At 36.3% G+C, this 24,346-nt stretch overlaps 1 protein-coding gene across 1 annotated transcript in view; it reads right to left on the bottom strand.

Annotated features, from left to right (window-relative positions):
- The window catches only part of LOC107038772, a 469,173-nt gene that overhangs the window by 117,021 nt on the left and 327,806 nt on the right, over positions 1–24,346 (bottom strand). The window contains exon 7 of the mRNA XM_029126156.1: positions 12,889–13,192. Coding sequence (XP_028981989.1) covers positions 12,889–13,192 — 304 coding nt within the window. The remainder of the gene's footprint in view (positions 1–12,888; positions 13,193–24,346) is intronic.

The raw sequence follows: 24,346 nt of genomic DNA, 5'->3' as shown, positions 1-24,346 counted from the left end.
TTGTGAGTGTGTGCTGACATGTTCGCGCTCACCAATTTTATCACGCCTGAATAGTCGAACGGGAATTTACGTTTTGCCTGTTCAAACGTTATTTGAATGAATACTGGTGGCTTTGTTTGTTTCGCGTTACGGAAAATGAGGGGAGAGTTTTATGGGTGGTGCGTTCTAATGAGGGCATGGGGGATGAATGATTTTTGGGATTTCGCGTTTTTGGAACGGGGTTGGGTACCGAAATGTGGAGCTTTCAATTTTTTTGTTTTGTGGCGTTCGTTTTGATTTTTCGATGATTGACGCACGGAAAAAATATACCTGAATTGAGGAGATTTTATGCCAGAATCAAGTATACACTGTTAGAAAAAAAATGAAATTTCATGGAGAGTTGACTACCAATTTTCAGGACAATGACACTGAATGTGATTTAGGGAGAAAAAAATCATGAAATTTCAGGTTTGACTGAAAATTCAGTAAAATTCCAGAATGTTAAGGGGCATAAAGACGAGAATTTCTCAATTTCTTTCAATTTCCAATGTAATATGAATATTCAGTGTCAAATTACGTTGAATTTTCAGTGAAATCGGAAATTTCATGATTTTTTCCCCCTAAATCGCATTCGATGTCACTGTCCTGAAAATTCAAGAATATATTTACCAGAATTTTTTGGCTTTCTATTAATTTTCAGGGAAAAATGCACGGAGACGAATATTGTGGAGAGAAATATTGTGGTTGGAGGAAATTTTACGGAACTGTCACGGAATTTTTCCAGAGCGTTCCGCAATTTTTATCTGAATCTCTTGTGAAAAATTATGAAACCGTCACTTAAATTTTCTGAGTCGATTCCGTAATCGGTGAGCGAATTGTGAGTTCCGTAATTTTTATTGAACATTTCTCTCCGTGTGGAACAGAAATTTACAGTTCTGCTTGATTTTTCCACCAAATTCAGAATATTTAATGACAAGATTTCCTTAAATTTTAGTGGAATTGACACTATAAAAATTTCCGGAATTTGTCACGGAAAATTCAGACAAAAATTTTCAACAATATATGCATAAACCTGTCAACAATAAAATATACTTGATTCAAGTATGCACGGAGAGAAATATTCAGTAAAAATTATGGAACAATTCACGTAATCCGTAATGGGGAATCGTTTTCCGGCAATTTTTATAGGAATGGAAGAGAAGAAATCTGAAACATTCAGTGAATTTTCAGATTCATCACCGAACAAAGTACGAAATTGTCTTAAAGAAAGTATATTTTTTACTCGAATTAAGAATAATATATTATATACTTGATTCAGGTTTATGCGTATACTTGATTTCGGTACAAAATATAATATACTGAATAATTCAGGGATATTTTTTTTCCGTGCGGGGGTATGCGGAATTAATTGGAATGTCGGGATGTCTGGGGAGTTTGATTGAAGCGTAATTCGTTAACATATGATCCAACGGGTAAAGTACTTCATGGAAAGAATTGAATTACGTTCTTATGAATATATTTTCCAATAATTTTATTGGCAATCGAGGAAGAATAATTTTCCTCATGGAAGTACATGCCCGTTATTTTCTGGGTTATACGGGACATTGATTTATGCGATAAATGTATTTTCTCTGTAAGGGGAAATAGAGAAAAGTCCTCCGCTATCGATAGATTTCATAAGTGTAATTCATGTATTAAAACCAGGATTTGAAACGCAATTATTCAACATTTTTTAGTTGAATAACAAGAACAAGCACTCGATGAAGAATACGCGAAGGAAAAAATCAATGAAACATTATAAGAACAGTGAGATGACAATCACTCAATGGTATAGTATAGAAGTTCGCTGATACATATTTATATTTGGAGCACTGGGCTTTAATTTGTGAGTGTGTGCTGACATGTTCGTGCTCACCAATTGAATCACGCCGGAATACTCGACCGGGAATTTACGTTTGGCTTATTCAAACGTCATTTGAATGAAAACTGGTCCCTTTGTTTGTTTCGTGTTACAGAAAATGAGGGAAGGGTTTTATGGGCGGTGCGTTCTAATGAAGGCATGGGAGATGAATGAGATTTTTGGGATTTCGCATTTTTGTAACGGCGGCGGCATTTTTGTTTCGGGTTACGAAATCCGGAGCTTTCAATTTTTCATTTTTGCAACGTTCATCTTGGTTTTTCGATAATTGACGGGGGTATATGGAATTAATTGGAATGTCGGGACTTCTGGGGAAGGTGAGGGAATGGTTGTGAATGTGGTGGAATTTGATTGAAGCGTAATTCGTTAAAATATGATCAAACGGGTAAAGTGGTTGATGGAGAGAATTAAATTACTTTTTTATGAATATATTTTCCGTCAATTTTATCGGCAATTGAGGAATTTTCCGCATGGCCGTATATATATAGTTCCCGGTATAAATAAATCAATATATAAGTATAGATATGCGTCATTTTGTGGGGTATATGGGACATTGATTTATGTGAGAAATGGATTTTCTCTGTAAGGAAAAATTAGGAAAGGTTCTCCGTCATCGATATATTCCATATATTTTATAAGTTGATTGAAAAAGATTGCAAAGTTTATTAATCTCTAGTGAACCTTTCAATTACGGACTCACCTGTTTTACTATTTGCCTGTGGGAAATGATCCCAAAGAGTGGAACATTTATTGTTGGCCTCATATTTTTTTCTTTGGATTCAAACAAAAACTACTGCAATAAAATTTTGCTCTCCAATTACCTGTGGATCGTTCGGAAAAGAATGAAATTTCAAGGGCATTTGACCCGGTAATTTTCAGAAGAATGACGCATTTTTTTTCACCGTTTGGTTTTTTTTATGTGAAACATAATAGACGCAAATGGGCACACGTAGAAGAATACGCCGCAAATAAGTCGAAAAAGTTTCTTTCTCTTTTATGTACTCGAAAGGGTCCCAGGAGTTGGTAATTCCATGATTTCATCAGATTTCACCAACTGCAAGTGATTTCAATTGAAATCACCTGAAATCAATGAAATCCCAAGAGCTCGCCCAAGAGATTTCACAGATTTCAACTGATTCAATCAATTTCAGTTCTGAGTGACAGCGATTTCGGTAAAATACGCTTCAGAAAGCGGAAAAGACGACTTCTTAAATGTAATTTACGTACAGATTTTTCGATGTGAGTGTTGCCACGAGTGATTTCAAACGAGTCAATTGAAAAACTGTCCATTCCTACTTTTAATAAAGAAAAAAATGAGATAATTTTTATGTTCACGACCAGAGATGGCCATCAATATTAAATTTCACGAATATTAGAAGGATTTACGACTTAGCTTGGTAAAGGTTTAAATATACTTATCAAAATTTAAAAATAGTTTAATATTGTTAATTTAAAATTTCTGATTAATGGTGAATTAAATATTTGATAATATGGAACTTTAAATTTTTCGTTAATTAAATAATTCTAATTTCTTAAAGGGGATGATCGATTGACCGAATAATCAGCAACCTTACTACCTAAATTATTGTTTTTTTTTTCCTAAATTATTGGTTAATAAAATATTTCAATCTTCGCCTATTTAAATTGATGGTTATTTAAATGAAAGTAATCCTTTCATAAAAAATCCAGTGTAACGTTTTTCGAAGCCAATCTATTTGACGTATTGTGTCATTAGATTTTTTATAAATGATGATGATGATAGCATACATTAAAGATATTACAGTAATGCTATATTATATTATATTCTATATTATACCATTTTATAATACATATAGTACTCTATTATATATTGTACATTATACATAGTATATATAATATAGTATAGCATAGAACTTAATATAGCATTATCGTAATATCTTTAATGTATGGTATCATCATTTATAAAAAATTTAATAACAATACGCCGAATACATTGACATCTGAAAACGTGACAAAGGATGTGTTATATATTTAAAAAAATACAATACATTCCTGAAACTTTTCCTTCGGAAGACTTGATATTAACTTCAGAAATCTAATATAATACTATTCACTACAACTGACATACATTAAGCCCCATGTAGTAGGACATACGCGCGCGAAGCGTGCGGACTAATCTAGTGTTAACTAAATGGCGGTGTCAAAATTCAGCAGTAAATATGATTTATGGATATGGCTATCCCTGTTAACGACCTCTATAATGAATTCCAATAATTTAGTCATAAAAACGATAGTTTTCAGAATTTCTTTTTGTAAAAAGATGCCATGACTCGAACCGAAAGGGTAGAGTTACCTCAACAGTGTACATTAATTTTCATCCATTTTTCTCTAATTATACCTTTCATCAACCCCCAACAGTATTGAATCCTCTGCAAATTTTCGAAACTAGCCTCAAAAATGGTACTGGAATACGATAACAAAGCATACTGATCGCATCACCATAAACAATCTCCGGAAATGTAGAACCTCCTGGGACTCTGCCCACTGAAATCGAATATTTCCCATCTGACCCCGCCGGCATTTCCCAATTGGTGAAATGTACGGAATCATCGAAAGTTCATTGTAACGAAAATTACGAATCCACACTGGATTTCTATTTAAATCTCCCCAAAGCATGACGAATTGTCTGTCTGCTATTTTCCATACATACAGCAGGATTACAATGCTCTCCAATAAACGGATGAAGATACCCCGTGAAATCCTGAAAAAGGGGATCGATGCCATTGCATTCACTGTCTAGCTGACTGGGATACGACAATTTACAAAGAATTCAGTTTATAACTAGAGTACGTGGTGACCTCCGCGGCAATCCTTTCGTGTACACACCAGTACGATCTATTTGTACCTGTATAATCTGCAACTAAATAGGCAATTGTTCGATGGAGTTGTATGAAGCGCGCTACTATTAACGAGATCCCCGGATTTTTCCTATATTATTGAAGAATTTTCAATAACATCCGAATTCTCTGTCAAAATTTTTACTCTCAACACTGCAGAATGCGAAACACGCGATATAGGATCCTACAGTTCTTTTCCCTCGCGTTTCGTTCCACAATGTTCATTTAATTATTATCAATTATACCGGTATGTCGGGTATTATCAATCGCATTCTCTGTTGCTTTGTTCCGATTCAGCAAGAACCGAATTCCATGATTAACGCGGACATGTCAAGATTAATTGATTGGAATGCAGACCACTAGATTTTCAATTTGATGGCGCGTAATTCTTCCTTTTTTCGTTCGATGTTTTGATGAGTAAAATCGTTTTCATAGTGTAGTGCAGCTGTTGGATAGAAGTGAAATTTCGTGGAAAGTCTGCACGGAGGGAATTAAATAGTAAATAGTATCATGGCCATAGGAGAGATTACTATGGTAGTATAGTAAAAGGATTTTCAACTGCCCCTACATAGTAATTTCTACTGTCCTATGGTGATGGTTATTATATTCCATATTAATGCTCACTATGTTCCATAGTAATGCTTACTATGTTCCATAGTAATGCGTGCTGTGGTCCATAGTAATATTTACCATGTGCCAGGGTAATGATTACTATGATCCATAGTAATTAGTCCAGTCAAATTAGATTTTTAACATCGAAATTAACCAAAGGGTACCAAATTACACCAATCGATAGCTAAAAGTGTAATTATTAATGTTTTAAAAAGTATATGCTCAAATTTACCGGGGTGATTCACAATTTGTTATAAACAATTGGGAATTGCCGACAGGCCGTCTTCAATCCTAGATATCTTTAGTTAACCTCATCAGATGGGAAAAAAAAAATATTTCTTTGTAGCTGAGAAAATGTCCTATCGGGGGGAATTAGGAACTTATAGCCCAAAATGTACCGTTAATTTATTATAAATTATAATAGCAATTTCGGAGCAGTCGGCGCAACGGGTCAGCTGTTACCCTCCCTGCGACAGTGCTATGAGTCACGTGATTGCCATGATCACGTGATTCTCTCATATCTCATATTAAGAATTATTATGTTCTCGCAGTAAAAAATAATTTTATATTCTTTCTGCGTAATTGACGACGTTGTTGAGTGTAATTTACGCATCAACCCCCATCAAAAAATATTTTAAGAAATATAATAGGGGCCAATTCGATATATTTTTCAAATTTATAAAAAATGTATAAAAAAAATATATAAAACATATTTTATATACTTTTTTACATAAATTGGGTCAATTTAAGATATTTTTTAATATCTTTTTTGAGTATAAATGTTTCCGCGTGGAACTTCAAACGTAAAATGCAGTGTAGAAAGCGTAAAAGTCGATTTCTTAACCATAATTTATGTTTAGGTGTTACTGTGCACAGTAATGACACAATACTCACAAAATATAACCATTTGCAGTTAAAGTTGTCTGCAAGAAAATATTTCTTGAATCACGACTGTACATTTCTGTCAAAAGTCAGTTTTTCTTCCAGCGTAATATCACAGAGAAGATTAATGATCTGGCAGAATGTTCGGGATCCCGGCGTTGTGGATAACGAGAGCCCTTTCGTTCGTAAAAAGCTTAGGTGCCAGGTGTGCAGTGGACTAGGGGTTTCAGTCGCAATCGCCTGTAAATCGAAATCTACGAATACTCGTGCGATTAACCCCACTCCATCCCTAAACTTCCACTTCTAGTGCTTTCGTTTGTTCATCCTCATACCACTCCATGTTAAAACCCCTCACCAATCCACGTTTTTCGATTTTCGCATTTTTTTTTTTCACCAGTAATAACGAACAGTCACGTGCGGGTTATTTCATTCCCTCGAACTGAGGAAAAAAATGGAACTAATTCAGAACTCGATGAGAATTCCAGAGATTTGATTTCCTACGATATTGGCATAATGCATTGTACCTATAAAATTGAACGATAAGGTAATTTCAAGGTTTCTTGGTGAGGTGCAATTCCAGAGAACTGATACTTTTATTCGGTCCATTGGCGACGGAAAATATAGCAATTTTAATGCGGAAAATTTGTCTTTCGGATTGCAGTTTTTTTATGAGCACTTTTCATTTTTTTATGGAGAATGTTAGGAATGAGAGCAGAGGTTCAATTACGTTGACATTCTCTCAGGAGATTGGAAATTTTTTGGAGGAATTTAATAATGAAGTGAGAAATGGATCCAATGAAACCTTTCATTCGAAAACTGAGTGCTATTGGAAATAAACGTTAAACTTCGTCGAGAGCTCAATGGATTCTTCATCAAAGATGTCTCGTGATGTTTCTTCCCTAAAATTTGGTATGAATGAAACAGGTACGTCATCAAAAATAGTGAAGAACTTTTTACAATTTCGGAAAAGGACCTTGAATTTGATATAAGGGGAAAAAGTCGAGGGAATTTCAAGTTTTTCTGAAGATTCAAGTAAAGTCTCAATTTTTAGCAGCAGCCAGACGGGAATTCTACAATTTAGATGAGTTTTCAAGTGGAAATGAATATTCAGTGCCAAATTCCCTTGAATTTTCAGGAAACTCCTTCAAAATTTTTGGAATTCCAGAAATTTTTGAAGGAATTCCCTGAAAATTCTGAGGAATCTGAAATTCAAGGAGAGAGATTTCTCTGAATTTTCAATTTTCATGAATTTTACATTCGAAAATTTATAGAAGTGTATGAATGTTTGAAATGTGAGATTATTCAACTAGTATTGAGATCCTTAGAAACACTGTTGAACAATTTCAGGAAATTTTGTCATTGAAAAATCAAATATTCCATTGATTTTCTGTTCAAATGATCTGGAAATCAATAAAATACTTTATTTTTCATTTCAATTATTCTGTAAAAATTCAGTAAATTCAGAAAAAATTCAGGAAAAATTTGAAAATTCATGTCATGTTGTTTCTGAATATTCAGGTTCCACTGACAATTCAATCAAGTTGTGAAATGTTCATCTCACTCCCACTGAAAATATGAATTCAATTCAATGCTACTCTTATGACATTTACTATAATCTCTTCCATGAAGTTTCAAAAAATTTCTAACAGTGAACAGTAATCTTTCCTATACCACTCTAAACTTTTATATTTTTATGAGAGGTTTAAAATAACTTTCCTATTTATAAATTATTCATAAACCATTCCCGAGAAAAAAAAACACTTGAAATCATGGAAAGTTGTGATTCAGTGATAGGCATATCAATCAATCATAATTACCGTTAAATTGTGAAGTTGTGAATATTAAAGTAACCATCAATTTATACATTTAAATTTCGAAATATTCTATTAACCAATAATTGAGGTGGGAAGATTGACGATTATTTGGATAATCGAAAATCAAGTACCTAAAGTTAGAATTAGCTTGTTAAATAAATAATTATATTTCAATATTACCAAATATTTTATTCACCATCAATCGAAAAATTTAGCTAATAAGTTCTATAATATTTTAAATTTGTTAAATATAGTTGAACTTTGAACAATATAAGGAGGTAATCCCTTTTTAATATCGTCAAAATCTAATATTATTGCCTATCCCTGTTGTGGTTTTTCCATAATTTTATGCGTCTTTCTCAAGAAGTAGTCTTGTATTTTTTTCGAAACTATTACATTCTTCCTGGCGTTTCAAAACATAGCAACAAGTTTAGACCTCAAAAGTTTTAATAATAAAATAATTGAACATTATTTATCATCCTTGGATCGAATGGAGCCTTAACAGGGAAGGATTGAAAAAAAATTGTAGGAGAACTTGAATATTATTAATCATTAACAGTTAAATTTCTATTGAAATCATTCAAGTGCTCGAACTTTATTCCTACAAGAAACATTTTTCTATGATATGAATATGTGAAATGTCACATTATTGAACTAATATTGAGATTCGCAGGAACACTAACCTTTCCGGCTCCACTCTAAACTTTTATATTTCCACGAGTGGTTCAAAGTAGCTATCGACTGTAGAGGAGAAATTTTGGTTGAGGGGCAGTTAAATAAAATTGAGAATATACGGATATTGAGTTAGTGAGTGGAAGGGTGTATGCGGGATTTGCTAAAGTCGAGCTAATAACATTGGATGACCTGGGAACTTTCGTAATGAGAACGAATGAGTATAGTCAAAAAGGGGAATGAGAGAGCACTGTGACGGAGGTCATAAAATTCGAAGGAGTAAAAAGGCAGGGAAATTGTGGACTTGCTATTAATTAAAACTAAGTGATTAATAGCATTTTGTGGAGTCAAACTAGGGAGTTTTTAATACATTGTCGAGGATGAGTGGTAGAAATATAATTGTCGTATCCAATCACTATAATTGAATAAGGAATTTGAAAAAAGCGAATGCTTGAGTGATAAATTTCGAGAAACTATTTCGTGCAAAAAGGATTGAATTCAATGAAGATCTTAATTTCAATCTAGAATAATTTGATAACAAAATTTATCAATACTACAGAAGCTTGAGAGAATAGCATGTTCATTATATTAAACACTCCATTATATTCGAAAGTTGATTTTTATATTTAACTAGGCGGATACGACCTCTGCTCGCTCCGCTCGCCAACCTCCACATGACCCACATAAGGCCTCCATGATCTTTATTCTAACCCTTGTGACCCTTAATCTGACACTCGCGACCCTTATTTTGATCCTTAATTTTGGAGTTTTAATTTCGTAAACCAAATTTTCATCACCGGAAGTTTTTTTTGGGATTTTTATAATATAGATAGAGACCCTTGTTTTAACGCTTATGACCTTTAGTTTCTGACCCCGATGACCATTATTTGGCCCCTGAATGCTCCGAATTGGCTGTCGATGACCATTATCTGACCCTTGTGACCCTTATTATAACCGTCGTGGCCCTTATTTTGACCTTGATGACCTTTAGTTTCTGACCCTTGGTTTTTTACCCCTATGACCCTTATTTGCACCCTTACTCTGAACTTTAATCTGATCCTTGTGACCCTCACTTAGAGCTTTAATCTGACCCTTGTAGCCCTTAAAATTGTGACCTTTGATCTGATCCATGTGACCCTTAATCTGACTCTCGTGACCCTTATTCTGACCCTCGTAACCCTTATTTTGACCCTTAAGTAGATTTTTGAATTCTTAATTTCGAGTACCAAATATTCATCACCAGAAGTCAATCTAGATTTTTATAATCTAGAGATTCGAAATTTCTAGACAAAAATTATCACTGTCGTTACGGAAGATTACTGATGGGATATTTAGCAAGAATTATTGTTTAATACGGATTATGATAGTTGGCCTCTCATGTTCCTTCTTGATTAAAAATCAGAGGGAATGAATAGTTTTATTTTCGAATAAATTTATTTGATCTGTGTTTACGTACGGTGGACAAAAGAAAGCGATAAGGCGGCCGAGAGTAGGGGGGGCAGCGCTCGAACGTCCGAGAAGGGGATTAGGGGAAGACGCGCAACTAACGGGCGCGCAAGTAGCCTGAGTCTACTGTATGTTGCGACGAAAGCAATGTCTCACTTATTTATTTCTGGTCGTCTATAATTCAATCTCAACCTCTTTGAGACATCGAAATTATTAAATATGAATGTTCAATAGTATGTACTATAAGTTATTGAAGTATTCATATGAATTAATTTATTTCTAGACTTCGCAGATTAATTATAGAACCCTATCAGCTTGGGCGTGAGCCGTGCAATTGAATATTTAAAATTTATGTGTATAATTTGGTAGCCCACGGATGCTACTTCACTATCAAATCAAATATCTACAATCGACAACCAAACGATTCTACTAAATTTCGAAGGAATACCATAATGTGGGCTGCCAACTGTATAAAAGCGTTTCATTCGATAAATCATAAATCATCGATAAAAAGAATGATATAATTCTCCCTCATCTGATGCGCACGTTCCGAGAACCATAATGCATTCGATAATAATTTTCCAACTCCAGGGATGTGTGATAATCCCATTATGGATTTGCCGTAATACTCCACTTGTTTCTAGCCGACTTAATGGAGGTGCTAATGGATCCCATCCTCTGTATCAAACTTTAAAATAGGAGATGCGAGAAACTTTAATCTCTACTCGTTCCATTTTTTCGTCAAAATTTGATGGAGAATCTATGAATAATTCAAAATTATCTCGAAGTAGAGTTGTCCCAACCGCTTGAAAATTAATATGCATGTACGCAGAGGAAAAAGTTCGGGAAAAATTATCCAGAAAATCACGGCAAATTCCGGTACCAAAAAGTAAGCGTCTAGCGACATGTAATTTAATAATTTATGTTCAATAATTTTTAGGGTTTGTAAAGTAAATAATGACTACTTCCACATGGAAATGAATATATGCGTGAAATACATTTCTAAAGTTGAAAAATATATACGTTACATATATTAGTTTTGAGACTTTCACGGCCATTATTAATTACATTATTGGCTTCCGAATGGATGCCGCGTTTGGTTTCAACATTGCGCCGACGTTTGGCAAACATTGCAGTCTGCATCTTCAGGGCTATGAGCTCCGATTCTGAGCTCCGATGTTTGGGGGCTGTCCTTATGTCTTCCCCTGTGATGGTGGGGGAAGGGGAAGGGGGGGGTCAGCCAATCGTATGGTTTTAATTGACCAGCTGATCAACAGCTGATTAGCGGCATCCATCCGGAAGCCAATAATGTCGTTGCATATATTTCACCTACATAAGCATATACGCTATGTACTTTGTAAATATATTTCGCCTACAGCATGTTTTGCTGCTTCTATGCCATAAAGGCTACAAAGTAAGAATTTTGAATATCTTATTTTAAGACACTTGGAATCTTGAAATAAGTTTTTTTTGTGTAATTATTTACGTTTTCAGGCGTAATTTTTTATAGAATTCTGGATAAATTTCATCATTTTAGAATAAATTACATGTCCGGCCGTAATTAGTTATAGAGAAAACGAAGAAAATCAAATAATTTTTCCCATTTTTCCTCTTAATATTTGCGTTCTTTAGTCATTTTCCTTCAACTTTCTCTTCCATGCATTGATAAACTCAAAACTTGTTCCATAATTTTGCCTCTCTCACCTTATGCCCCGATCCTTGTGTAGGTTCACTCGCTAAAAGTTGTTTGAGCGCTGTGTGTCCGTGACCATTTTGGGTTGTTGGTGCTCCAGGTGTACTTGGCGTACTTGGATTACTGCCTGGTGTGTTGGGCGTATGTGGTCCCGTTGTTGGACTACTTGGACTCACACTCTCATTAACTTTACTTCCAGCATGATGATTCTCTGTATGTCTGCGTAGACTACGTGCATCACAGTAAGACTTTCCACATCCCTCCGCTTTACACTCGAATGGCTTTTTGTTTCTGTGGGTCAACATGTGGCCGTTTCTGTGGAACAAAATATAGAATAGTAAATTTCCGAGGCAATTTCAGTGACGGAAAAGGGATGCAAGCGAATTATGAGGTGATTTTTCGCAAAATCCAGGGTTTTTTTCCTTACATATGACCCCCATCCCGTTTGGAATTAAATGTCGCTCTCCTGAAAATTTCGACTAAAAGTTGTCCATGAAATTTCAGTTTCATTTGCGAAATCAATATCACTTCAAACTGAAATCCTGGGATTTAATCGATTTCANCAACAGCTGATTAGCGGCATCCATCCGGAAGCCAATAATGTCGTTGCATATATTTCACCTACATAAGCATATACGCTATGTACTTTGTAAATATATTTCGCCTACAGCATGTTTTGCTGCTTCTATGCCATAAAGGCTACAAAGTAAGAATTTTGAATATCTTATTTTAAGACACTTGGAATCTTGAAATAAGTTTTTTTTGTGTAATTATTTACGTTTTCAGGCGTAATTTTTTATAGAATTCTGGATAAATTTCATCATTTTAGAATAAATTACATGTCCGGCCGTAATTAGTTATAGAGAAAACGAAGAAAATCAAATAATTTTTCCCATTTTTCCTCTTAATATTTGCGTTCTTTAGTCATTTTCCTTCAACTTTCTCTTCCATGCATTGATAAACTCAAAACTTGTTCCATAATTTTGCCTCTCTCACCTTATGCCCCGATCCTTGTGTAGGTTCACTCGCTAAAAGTTGTTTGAGCGCTGTGTGTCCGTGACCATTTTGGGTTGTTGGTGCTCCAGGTGTACTTGGCGTACTTGGATTACTGCCTGGTGTGTTGGGCGTATGTGGTCCCGTTGTTGGACTACTTGGACTCACACTCTCATTAACTTTACTTCCAGCATGATGATTCTCTGTATGTCTGCGTAGACTACGTGCATCACAGTAAGACTTTCCACATCCCTCCGCTTTACACTCGAATGGCTTTTTGTTTCTGTGGGTCAACATGTGGCCGTTTCTGTGGAACAAAATATAGAATAGTAAATTTCCGAGGCAATTTCAGTGACGGAAAAGGGATGCAAGCGAATTATGAGGTGATTTTTCGCAAAATCCAGGGTTTTTTTCCTTACATATGACCCCCATCCCGTTTGGAATTAAATGTCGCTCTCCTGAAAATTTCGACTAAAAGTTGTCCATGAAATTTCAGTTTCATTTGCGAAATCAATATCACTTCAAACTGAAATCCTGGGATTTAATCGATTTCAGGCGATTTCAATTGAAATCACTTGCAATCGGTGAAATCTCATGAAATCACGAAATTAGCAACTCATGAGATCCTCTCGAATACATAACAGAGAAAGGAACGTTTTCGACTTATTTGTTGTGTATCCTTCTACGTTGCCCATTATATATATTATTTTTCACATAGAAAAAAAAACAAATCATTGAAAAAAACGTGGATTTTCTTGTACAACCTCCTGAAATCCTCAGACAGTATTGAAACTTCGTGTTACAACAGAGACACTATCTGCGGGAGAAGCCAAAAAACAAAACAAAAATACAACATCAACAATCGATATTTTGTGAGAATTTCCCATACGACGTTGGATGTTTTGACTGCGGTATAAATAGGTATTTAATCTAATGAATGAAGAAAATATACATATTTGATTCTCATTGCTTTACTTTGATGGTCTCATCCCTACATTTATCCCCTTGTAACTCTCTTGCTTCAGCCTTTTTGTATTAATATGATACATCTTTCCCTCCGGGTTCTACCCCCATTCCCTTCAACGCTTTTCCCCCTCCTTCGCGAAATAGATGAAATCGAAAATTTGAAATCACATAAAATCGTCTGAAATCGCGAAATCACCAAAAAATTCCGGGCAATCACATGAAATCAATGATTGCATGAAATCATGGAAAACTCCATGAAATTACGTGAAATCAGTAATCGCTGTGTCACCGGATTCCCAAATGAATGGCCGCTCGAATCTTTTTCTCAATGTTGACGGCAATAAAAATCGAGTGCATTGTTAAGCACGCATCGGAGCGGGTGTGATCTTCAACCAATCGTACCAATAACTATCCAATAAACCCTGCACTGGTCACCCAACGCGACGTAACAATTTTGGTCACGTCGCGATGGATCTGCCGCAATGATATTCAGGCGGGAGCGTTGCCACATCGTTGATGCTCCTGCATCCAGCGGCGAGTCGAGACTGGGAGGTGGGGAAATTCAGAGAGACTGCCGGCAACAGTGCGAGAGAGAACCACTAACATGTTTCATGACCCCGCGAGGGAAAAAATAGAGAGCAGAAAAAAAAATCTTTTTGTTTGCAAAATCCCTTCACAAACAGGAATTCCTATATTAAAAATGATCTGATCTACTATATTTGCTGCGTAAATTGTAAATTGCGCGGAATCTGACTCTTTATTATCAGTGGACCGGACGTGGAGGGTGATTCTCACTCCCATTATTTCCCTGTAGACAGAGAGATGTTTGATATGCGTGTGTTCTCATCAAAATTAATTAAATGTAATTTCCATCAGATTTCACATTAATGAATGTTGAAAACCGCAGGATCAGGAAGGTATCGGAAATAGTGCTATTTACTGAAGAATTTTCGTGGTGGAAATGGCTCATCGATCCTCATATTATGAAAAGTAACTTGCTGTGTAATTTGAAACATACACTGGTGGAAAATTACTCTCGAAATTTTAGGTTACTATTTCTGGCTGTTCTGACATTAATTATCACGAATTTCGTGAGTCTGAAACAGTCAAGTACTGTTTATACAAATTGTAACACTGGAGGATTTCCCGGGTTCAACTCAAAGGTGAAACTATATCTTTACTCTATCCGCTGTGCGATAATCGTTGATAATTGGAAGCACCCTTGCAAGGAGCCTTATACCTAAGAACAACTTTAAGGTACTTCCTCTGTCAGTTATGTAGGAACAGTCAACAATGTATAAAAAATGTGAAATTTAAAGGAAAAATTCTTGAAATAGCCAGAAATATGTCGCAAGGAGTCCGAACACATTTTGAGAAATCATTAAAAATGTATCATACAATCATGAATTTTCGTTAAATTCGGGAAAAAAGGCGGTGTAACATGAAAACGATGAGAGAAGGTTAGAATACAAAGTACAAAGTTAGCTCGACTGTAGGTACTATAGTAAATGGAAGCAAACACGGAAAGAAATTTTCGATAAAAATTAGACCTCCAGAGGGCGAAACGTGGGGCGAAGGTTAGTTTAATCGCAAAAATTAAACTCCCAAGTCTAATTTTTCCGACAAAACTTAACCTAAAAAGTGGTTGAATGTCATTTCGTCCCACGTTTGGCCCTCTGGAGGTCTAATTTTTATCGAAAATTTCTTTCCGTGAATCTACTATAGTGTAGTATAGATTCATATCAAAGGACAGTAACACCAACTTCGTCTAACGCATATGCCTTGTTGCCGGATCTCTGACGATAGTTTCAATTTATTAATAAAATCATTAACAAAAAAATTTGTCATCAATAAAAAGGAATCCGATCAGCAAAATTTCCATTCTGTTACGTCCAAACACAATACTTACTGATGGTCTCTATTTCGGGTCAAAGCAAAAAAAATATGCTTTTTACACCACGGACCGAGACTAAAGTCAAATGTCCTTAAGGCATGCTGATGCCTTCTGTTGATTCAATTTGTTGAGAATAGAACTAGATGGATACTAGGCGGATGTCAATAAATTTCAGGAAATAAAGTTTGCCAATTTATTAATCCAATGTAATTTAAAGAGTCTTTTAAGCATATCAATACATCTTCTTTATTCGATAAGTATGTCGTCTGGCTGTAGGTCAGTTATGGCAACAACATACAGTAGACTCTCGTTATAGTCGCATTCGTTATAGTCGCATTTCCCCTCATATCGATTTTTTCGAGCTCGAGCGCTTCCCCCACTCCGTACCACCTCCGAGGTGTGGATTTAAATGCCCCTGTGTTTTCTCGGAATGGGCTTTGTTTTGCATTTCTAAGAAATTCGGGAAATAAAATTTAGGAAAAATGAATTTGCGAGAGACAAATTCAGTTCACTCTTGACTGTCACGAAGAGAGGGTCTTTGCAGTGGTGCATAGCCCTGCTTTTTATTTGAATGAAGTGAATAAATTTTGGAGTGTATTGAACAATGCGATGTTATTAATATTTCTATTCATTTCATTAATTTACTAAAAGTGTTCAACGCAATTCATTTTGTTAATTTAATAAAAGTGTTCAATGAAAATAATTTTTATATTTAATAAAAATGTTCAATGCAAATTGAAGAGAAAAATAATTGGAGTAAAATTTACTTTCTTATCGCTCCCAATTCCTGGAATTTAGGCTTACCGTGAGCGCCTGGTGGGGGAAGAGAAATACAGTCCCATTCTCAGAATCGGCTGCCCCTACAGCCCCGTGAGTGCGACTATAACGAGAGTCTACTGTATTCTCAAGTTACAATGGATACGATGTACTCGTTATTTCCTTCGATTTTCTTCTTTTATCCAATTTTAATTTAATTTGAGTTTTATAGTTTTAATTGATTTTAATAGAATTTTCGATAATGAGGCTTCTATGGCCATGTAAGCAGTTTTTAAGAGGTTTTTGAATTTTATTTTAATATATTAATTATTTGACTTACGTTTTTGAAATACAAAGTTGGTTTAAAAAAACTGAGATAATGAGAGTCAGCAATTGCTGCTCAAAAAGTACAATTGGAAGTGAATTGCTGGGCTTGTACTCTTCCTTTTATAGGCTAGAGACATAGGGGTGTTGCTAGTTGTTCAGATGAGATATAGTCATACCTAAACTGGATTTTTCCACGAGATCTAGCGTTGTTTTCTAATTTTAGCCGATGGTCAGTGTGAGTCGCGATCGGAAGACGATCACGTGAAACGATCATGAGAGAAAAGAGGAAGAAAAATGTGTCGTCTCTAGGCGTGGTTTTATGCAATCTACATTGGGCTTGACAACAAGGTGCTTAGATTCTTACCTAAAAATAGACTCACGCGTGCCGAGAAAACTTGAGAAATATGAATCTGAAGAAAACGATTTTTTTTTAAAATTTCATTTATCCAGCCTAGTTACCACAATTCACTCTTGAATCCTTAACATTTTTATATATATTTTTTCGAACGATGCAGCGGAGTGTCGGCACCATTGATGTTTACCCCCCCTCTATACCCCAAAGTTATACTGCGGAAGTACCTTAAGGGATCAGAGCCTTCCAGGGGTAAGTTAGTGAGGTTATTTTCGAGAGAGACGAAATATCAAACATGGCGTACGTTGGATAGTGACAGACATTGCGCCAATTATTTTTATCGCTAATTTATTCAACAAATTAACGGCAAAACTCGATGAAACTCCATTTCCTTGTTTTTGAGGGTTTAATATAGATAAATGTCGCTTCCGTTGTTGGCTAGCACATTGTCAACAGGCTGAGGGGTAAGAGACAAAATAGCATTCATAAAGCCCATGTATAAGCAGACATTTGAACGTTTAATTAAAAACGAACGAAACGATAAAGCTACTCAGAGTTTTTTTCACAATTTTCCTTTTATCATTGTTCATTACTATGTTACGAATTCAGTTCGCTAGTACATTGTCGTTTTATGGCGAAAATTACTGAGGACTTCTGTTTGCCGAAATTTGGATGCGAAAAATTTTCAGTAGTCAAAGTCCTCCACATCTTCATGATAGTCATTCGAAAAGTCACGAAAATCTACATCTCCTTCATCGAAGCACTTTCTTCACGAATAAAACCACTCTCAGTGGATTGCAACGAGTGTCTCATCGATTGAATGAAGAAGATCTGAAAAGAGTATCAGTTTTCCCAGACGCAATCCTCTTCGTCTACTTTCTTCAATGAACAACTCAAAGAAGCGGTAATTACTTTACGATGGTAAAGTTGGTTTTCATTAGATCGATATTCTCTAAATTAATGACATCATAACGAAGTTCGCTCTGAATTTCTCTTGTCAAAAGGAGGGATGTGGAGTATATCGGTAAACCCGACACACAGATTACTCTATGCAAGTTTGGGTTGGCTGAAGGCTGGCGTAAAATTTCCGGCCCTTAGTTATCGCTATTGCTTACTTGTTGCTCATCTAGTTCATTGCAGTTCCGGGAGATACTCATTTTCTACGCACGGCGTATCAAGGTGTTGAGGGGAACTATGAGAAAGACGGAAAGGAGACGGGGTTATTTCGTCTATGAGGTGCTCCACAGACGCTGAGAAAATACTTAGTTTGTATAGCCAAATCTCTTCGGAGGATATCCTCTAGCTTTATGAATATTTTACACCAGAACATTTCAAAATGTTTTATTGGAACACAGATAAAATTTGCACAACTTAAAGGAGCGGTAATTACTCTACCAAGGTAAAGTTGGGTTTCATTACATCAATATTCTCAAAATTAATGACATCATAACGAAGTTCGCTCTGAATTTCTCTTGTCAAAAGGAGGGATGTGGAGTATATTGGTAAACCCGACACACAGATTACTCTATGCAAGTTTGGGTTGGCTGAAGGCTGGCATAAAATTTCCAGCCCTTAGTTATCGCTATTGCTTACTTGTTGCTCATCTAGTTCATTGCAGTTCCGGAAGATACTCATTTTCTACGCACGGAGTATCAAGGTGTTGAGGGCAACTATGAGAAAGACGAAAAGGAGACAGGGTTATTTCGTCTATGAGGTGCTCCACAGACGCTGAGAAAATACTTAGTTTGTATAGTCAGATCCCTTCGGAGGAAATCCTCTAGCTTTGTGAATATTTTGCACCAGAATATTTGAAATCTTTTTATTGGAAGACAGATGAAATTTGCACAACTTAAAGAAGCGGTAATCACTAGTGGTACCATCGAGACTAAATGAGCATTATTTTGGAAAGATCATCACGTCTAAAAAAACATCGAAAGTTTAGGAATCGTCGTAATCTCGAAAGACATTGGATCGGTGCATCTCGTCACGAACTTGGAAGAATCCATCACGTCTGAGTTTCAGTATTATCTGTTTTTTAAATGTTTGTCTCGATATCTGTCTCGTCTCGTCTCGTGAGCTTAAAAAACCAAAAATCTCGAGATCCAGACAAGATAAATCCTCCCGGAATTGTGTCGAGATGCACCGATCCAATGTCTTTCGAAATTGCGACGATTGCAAAACTTTCGATGTTTTTCCAAACCGTGATGATTTCTTCAAAATAATTCTCGACTAGTCTCGACGGCATAACTAGTAATCACTTTATGATGGTAAAGTTGGATTTTGCTACATCGATATTCCCAAAATTAATGACATCATAACGAAGTTCGTTCATTCTGAAGTTCTCTTCTCAAAAGAAGGAATATTGATGAGTACTCTAGGCCTGTGAATATTTTACTCTACAACTTTGACAGGGTTCTGTTGGAAAATACGAGTGAAATCGAGGGGCTATTCACAGGCGTAATCGTGGTGTTATTCCCTGATGTAATCAATTGTAATCCCAGTGAAATCATTGTAATCACATGATTACCATATTTGTAATCAAGTTTTGGTAATCAAGTGGTAATCATTTGTAATCACTGTAATAATTTGTGATCAGTGTAATCTTTCACAGTTGCTCCAAGTGAGACCGTGAATTTTGTTTTTGAATTTTCGAGCGCCTCATTTCTACCAATGGTAAGCCTCAGAGATCCCTGGATCAATTTTTGTTGGAATCCCAGATGTTTATGGTTCAGGACCTTACATAGCCAATGCGTTCTGTACAGACCACTTGTCAGTAGAAAATTGATTCAACAGAGTTAAAATTTCTTCTTATTCTGGAGAACCAACGCCTGAATTATCTCTAAATTATCTGCTGGTAAGTTTCATTCTCCATCAATGGTAGATATTCAGTAAATTTATTGTGATGATATCACTTATAAATGCCCGAATTTTTAGATGGAGTGATGGAGACTGCATTCCTCTGTTCTAATCCCCGCCCCTCCTTCCTCATTTCTTTGCAGATTCTAATAATTACTTATTCCATCAATTCATATTTCATAAGAGGCCATTTTTTATGATTTCAACGATTACAGATGTTTGGTAATCACAGAATGTAATCGACGAAATCATTTGTAATCATGTAATCACATTCTATGCTCTTGGTAATCACGGTTATCACATAGACAATGGTAATCAGTGTAATCAGTCCCGTAATCCTGGGTAATCGATTACATTTGCTAATCGAGGTGTCACCCAATTTGCCTGTGAATAGCCTCTCGATTTAGCCCCCCTTGCGAAATTTCAGAAACCCCAGGTTTAGGACAACAAAGAAAATGAATTTTAAAGTAGCTGCCTTTATATGAGGTTAAATGGGTCGTCGATAATTTCAGTATTTTTTCCACATTGCCAACTGCTTGATAATATAGAGAAAATTGACGAGGTATCGATGCTCTCTTTAGCCTCATGTATACGTAGCAACTTTAGAATTCATTTTTGTTGTTGTCCTGAACCTCCGGTTTCTGAAATTTTGCAGGGGTGCCTAAATGGATTCAACAATATGTGAAAAAAAAATTCATGCAATTGGCTGCATTTTTTGAATATCCTACGTCTCTCCTGAACACCGTTAATCAGTTGACTGCATTGAAAACCATAATCGCAATCAAGCACGGACGAAAAAATTTAATAGAAAAACCTATCGAATTCGTTTCATTTTCGTTTGATTTTCTTGATGAGAGGAAAAGAAAAATAGAATGAAAAAAAATTTGAAAATTTGAGTCGAGCAAATTGTATAGAAAATATATGAAAAGAATAAGTTGTATAGAAAAATCGAATTCTGTGGACTTTTTCTATTGAATGTTTTCTACTGAACACGTCAATAGAATCGGCCAAAAACTAATAGAAAGTTTAATAGAAATTCAATAGAATTTTCTAACGAATTCGATAGGTATTTCTATTAAATTTTTTCGTGCGTGAGTAATCATCTGATGACCAATCGAGTTGACAATCCCTCTCCCTGAATGCAGAAATTACTAAACTATAATGATACTGATACCCCGAACATAACCCTGAATTTCGCATAATAATCCAAAATTCCAACCCCCCAGAGATAATGAATAATCATTACAACGAGAGCTCCGATGAAACCAATAATGGCAGAGTAGATATAAGTCCACAGCTCCAGGGGCTTTCAGACCGTCTAATAATTGGCTTCATAATTTAACGAGAATCGGAATTGGTCAGAGCAGAATTCGGTAGAAATCCCTTTCATGAAAGCGGACCATAGTCCCTGATCCCCAGTTATTCGGCTTGCCGAGAGATTCGGAAAAGTACGAGTGAACAATGAAATCAAAGGAACGAAAACTCAGTCTCAGAATGTCTACCCACATACAGCTTTGACCTCTCTGTTTAAGGAATGATATCGTTGCCAATAAATTTCAACTGTTGGTTTCGTATGGATAAAAAGCCCGGAAGAAAGGGCCAAAATAGTGAGGGTGAATGGGAAGAGGGGGTGAAGGGAAGGAAAGGGGAATTGTAGGGGTGGTATGCGAGAAAGTGGAAGAGATTCGGACGAGTTTTATAGCCAACCGATAGGGAATGAGAAGGGATCCCCTTAAACTTTACTGACTCTCCATAAAGTTGAAAAACCTCCCTCCAATTTCCACTCCTCCATCAACTGATCCCCCTCCCGCCCTCCTTTTTTCATGGAAACGGCTTTAATTTGTGAAAGGTAATTTACTCAACTTTTTAACATGGCTAACGTTAGAATATAACAAAAGAGCACATGAACTTCTTTCAGCATTACGATAAAGGGAGAATGGTTCATTGGAGCGCAAGAAGTGCTGGCTCTCTCTATCGTCACTTTTCCCAGTCCAACCGAGCAACTTGAAATGAAAGGAATGAACCGAGAGAAGGATTTTTAAGGAGGGAAAATATCAGAGACACTGGAGAGTGGAGGAGAAACTGAAATAAAGTGAAACAGAAATATGTTTCCTGCTTTGAGGAGGCAGACGACTGTCGTTGTCGGTAATTATGGACGAGGGTATCGACGGCAGTCGAATAAGAAGGGATGTAAGTCTTCTCTTGGTAGTTGAAAGAAAGTCAGAGGAGATTGAAGGGGGATGATAACCAGTCGAGTGCACGAACACTGAAGCTACCAAAACTGGATTCAACGCTCTTTCGCAGCCGAGAACTCGTGATTCTCTTTCACGCCAAAGGGATGGAAAAAGACGTTTATGGCTTTGAGGTTGTTTTCGATGAGTGAATTTTGAGGAGGGGGGGGGGGATATCGGCTACAGAAGGAAGACATTTTTCTGTGATTTGGGAGAGAAAATGAGGGATTTCCTACAGGGAAAGAGGAGTTTAGTGAAAATTTGGTGATACACTGCTGAAAATTTTTATCTGAAATTTCCGGTACACTTTTTGGAAATTTCCATCGAATTTAATTACCACTGATATTTCAAGGAGTTTCGTCATTGAAAATTTAGAATTTGGTGGAAACATCAAAGAGAACTGTACGTATCAGTTCCATTTTTCCCTGAGAAGAAACAGAAAACCAGAAAATTCGGGTAAATATATTCTGGGATTTTCAGGACAGTGACACTACATGCAACTTAGGGGGGAAAAATTATGAAATTTTAGATTTTACTGAAAATTCAATTCAATTTGGCACTGAAGATTCATATTAGATGGGAACTTCAAATAAATTAAGGAATTCTCGTCTTTATGCTGCTTAACATTCTAGTATTTTACTGCATTTTCAGTGAAACCTGAAATTTCATGATTCTTTTCCCTAAATCGCATTTAGTGTCACTATCCTGAAAATTAGTAGTCAACTGTCCATGGAATGTCATTTCTTTCTAACAGTGTACTACAGTGAACGCGAATCGAATAATATATTTCAGGGCGAGTGGCACTAGTCGTGAACGATATTTTTCCGTAGTGATTTTCACTTTTACGAGTTTGGGGAAGGGCCAATAGCAATTCCCGCATGAGGAAAAGTGAAGGTCAGTACGGAAAATGTTTTTTCAGGGATTGTGGTTAGGAACATAGTGCCTTTCTCCCTTGGAGTTGTACTGGTAAATTCCTTCATAAGAAAAATTTTAGTGTTTTAGAAAATTCGGTGGTTTTCAAGGAAGGGCCCGAGTCGAGGATTTGGTTCTGATTGGACGTACACAGGTCTTTCAAGATCTCTCCAGACCTAGATGGACCTGGTAAGTCCTAATCAGTTCTGCAACGTTTCCAGAGACCTTTCGAATCCTCAGTTCTTTTCGGTCCTAAGAAGTCCTCCTCGATGCTACCGAGAACGCGTGATTTTACGAGCGGGTGAAGGGGAAGGCATGTATGCGGAGGGTTGAAATTTGTAGCCAACGAGGAGACAGGGTTGCAGAATATATTTTAGCCACCCTCATCTCCCCGTTTGCAGGCGGTGTTTAAATAAAAAATAGTGAACGTTGATTCTGTATTTATTGACCCCCTGATGCCAATGAAACCCTCGGAGGTGACAGAAAAGGGGAAAAAAAATTTTTCATTTTCACGTGGGTCAAGGGTGAAAGTCGATTTTCGCCAAAATTGAATTTTTTCGCCAAGTGAAAGTTGATTCTGTATTTTCTAACAATTCTGATGCTAATGAAACCCCCGATGGTGCGACAAAAGTCGAAATAAAATTTTGTTTTTCACCTCTAGCCAAAGAGTCAGATTTTCTGTTTTTCCAGAGGGAAAGTCGACTTTCGCCAAAATCGAATTTTTTAGTCGGGCGAGTGTTGATTCCAACTATTTAAGCGACGGGCTATTTAGAACTCTCAAAAGTATGTGGGAAATGTGAAAACTAAAAAAAATTGTTTTTCACCCGGAGCCAAAGGGTTAGATTTTCGGTTTTGCCAGGGGGAAAGTCGACTTTCGCCAAGAGTGAATTTTTTCGCCGGGTGAGCGCTGATTCCAACTATTTGAGCGACGGGCTATTCAGAACTCTCAAAAATATGTGGAAAAAGTGAAAAATGAAAAAAAATTTTTTTCACCTGAGGCCAAAGTGTCGGATCTTGAATTTTTCCAGGGGGAAAGTCGGTCCAAGGGTGACAAGGGTCACAACGGTCACAAGGGTCAAAGTGTCAGATCTTGGATTTCTGGCCAAAATCGAATTTTTTAGCCGGGTGAACGTTGATTCCAACTATTTAAGCGCCGGGCTATTCAGA

The sequence above is a fragment of the Diachasma alloeum genome, unplaced genomic scaffold (assembly GCF_001412515.2).
Source record: "Diachasma alloeum isolate Michigan unplaced genomic scaffold, Dall2.0 Dall_scaffold_00288, whole genome shotgun sequence".
NCBI classification, from domain to species: Eukaryota; Metazoa; Arthropoda; class Insecta; order Hymenoptera; family Braconidae; genus Diachasma; species Diachasma alloeum.
Note: the sequence above shows the minus strand (reverse complement) of the source record. Positions and strands in the feature narration are given on the sequence as shown.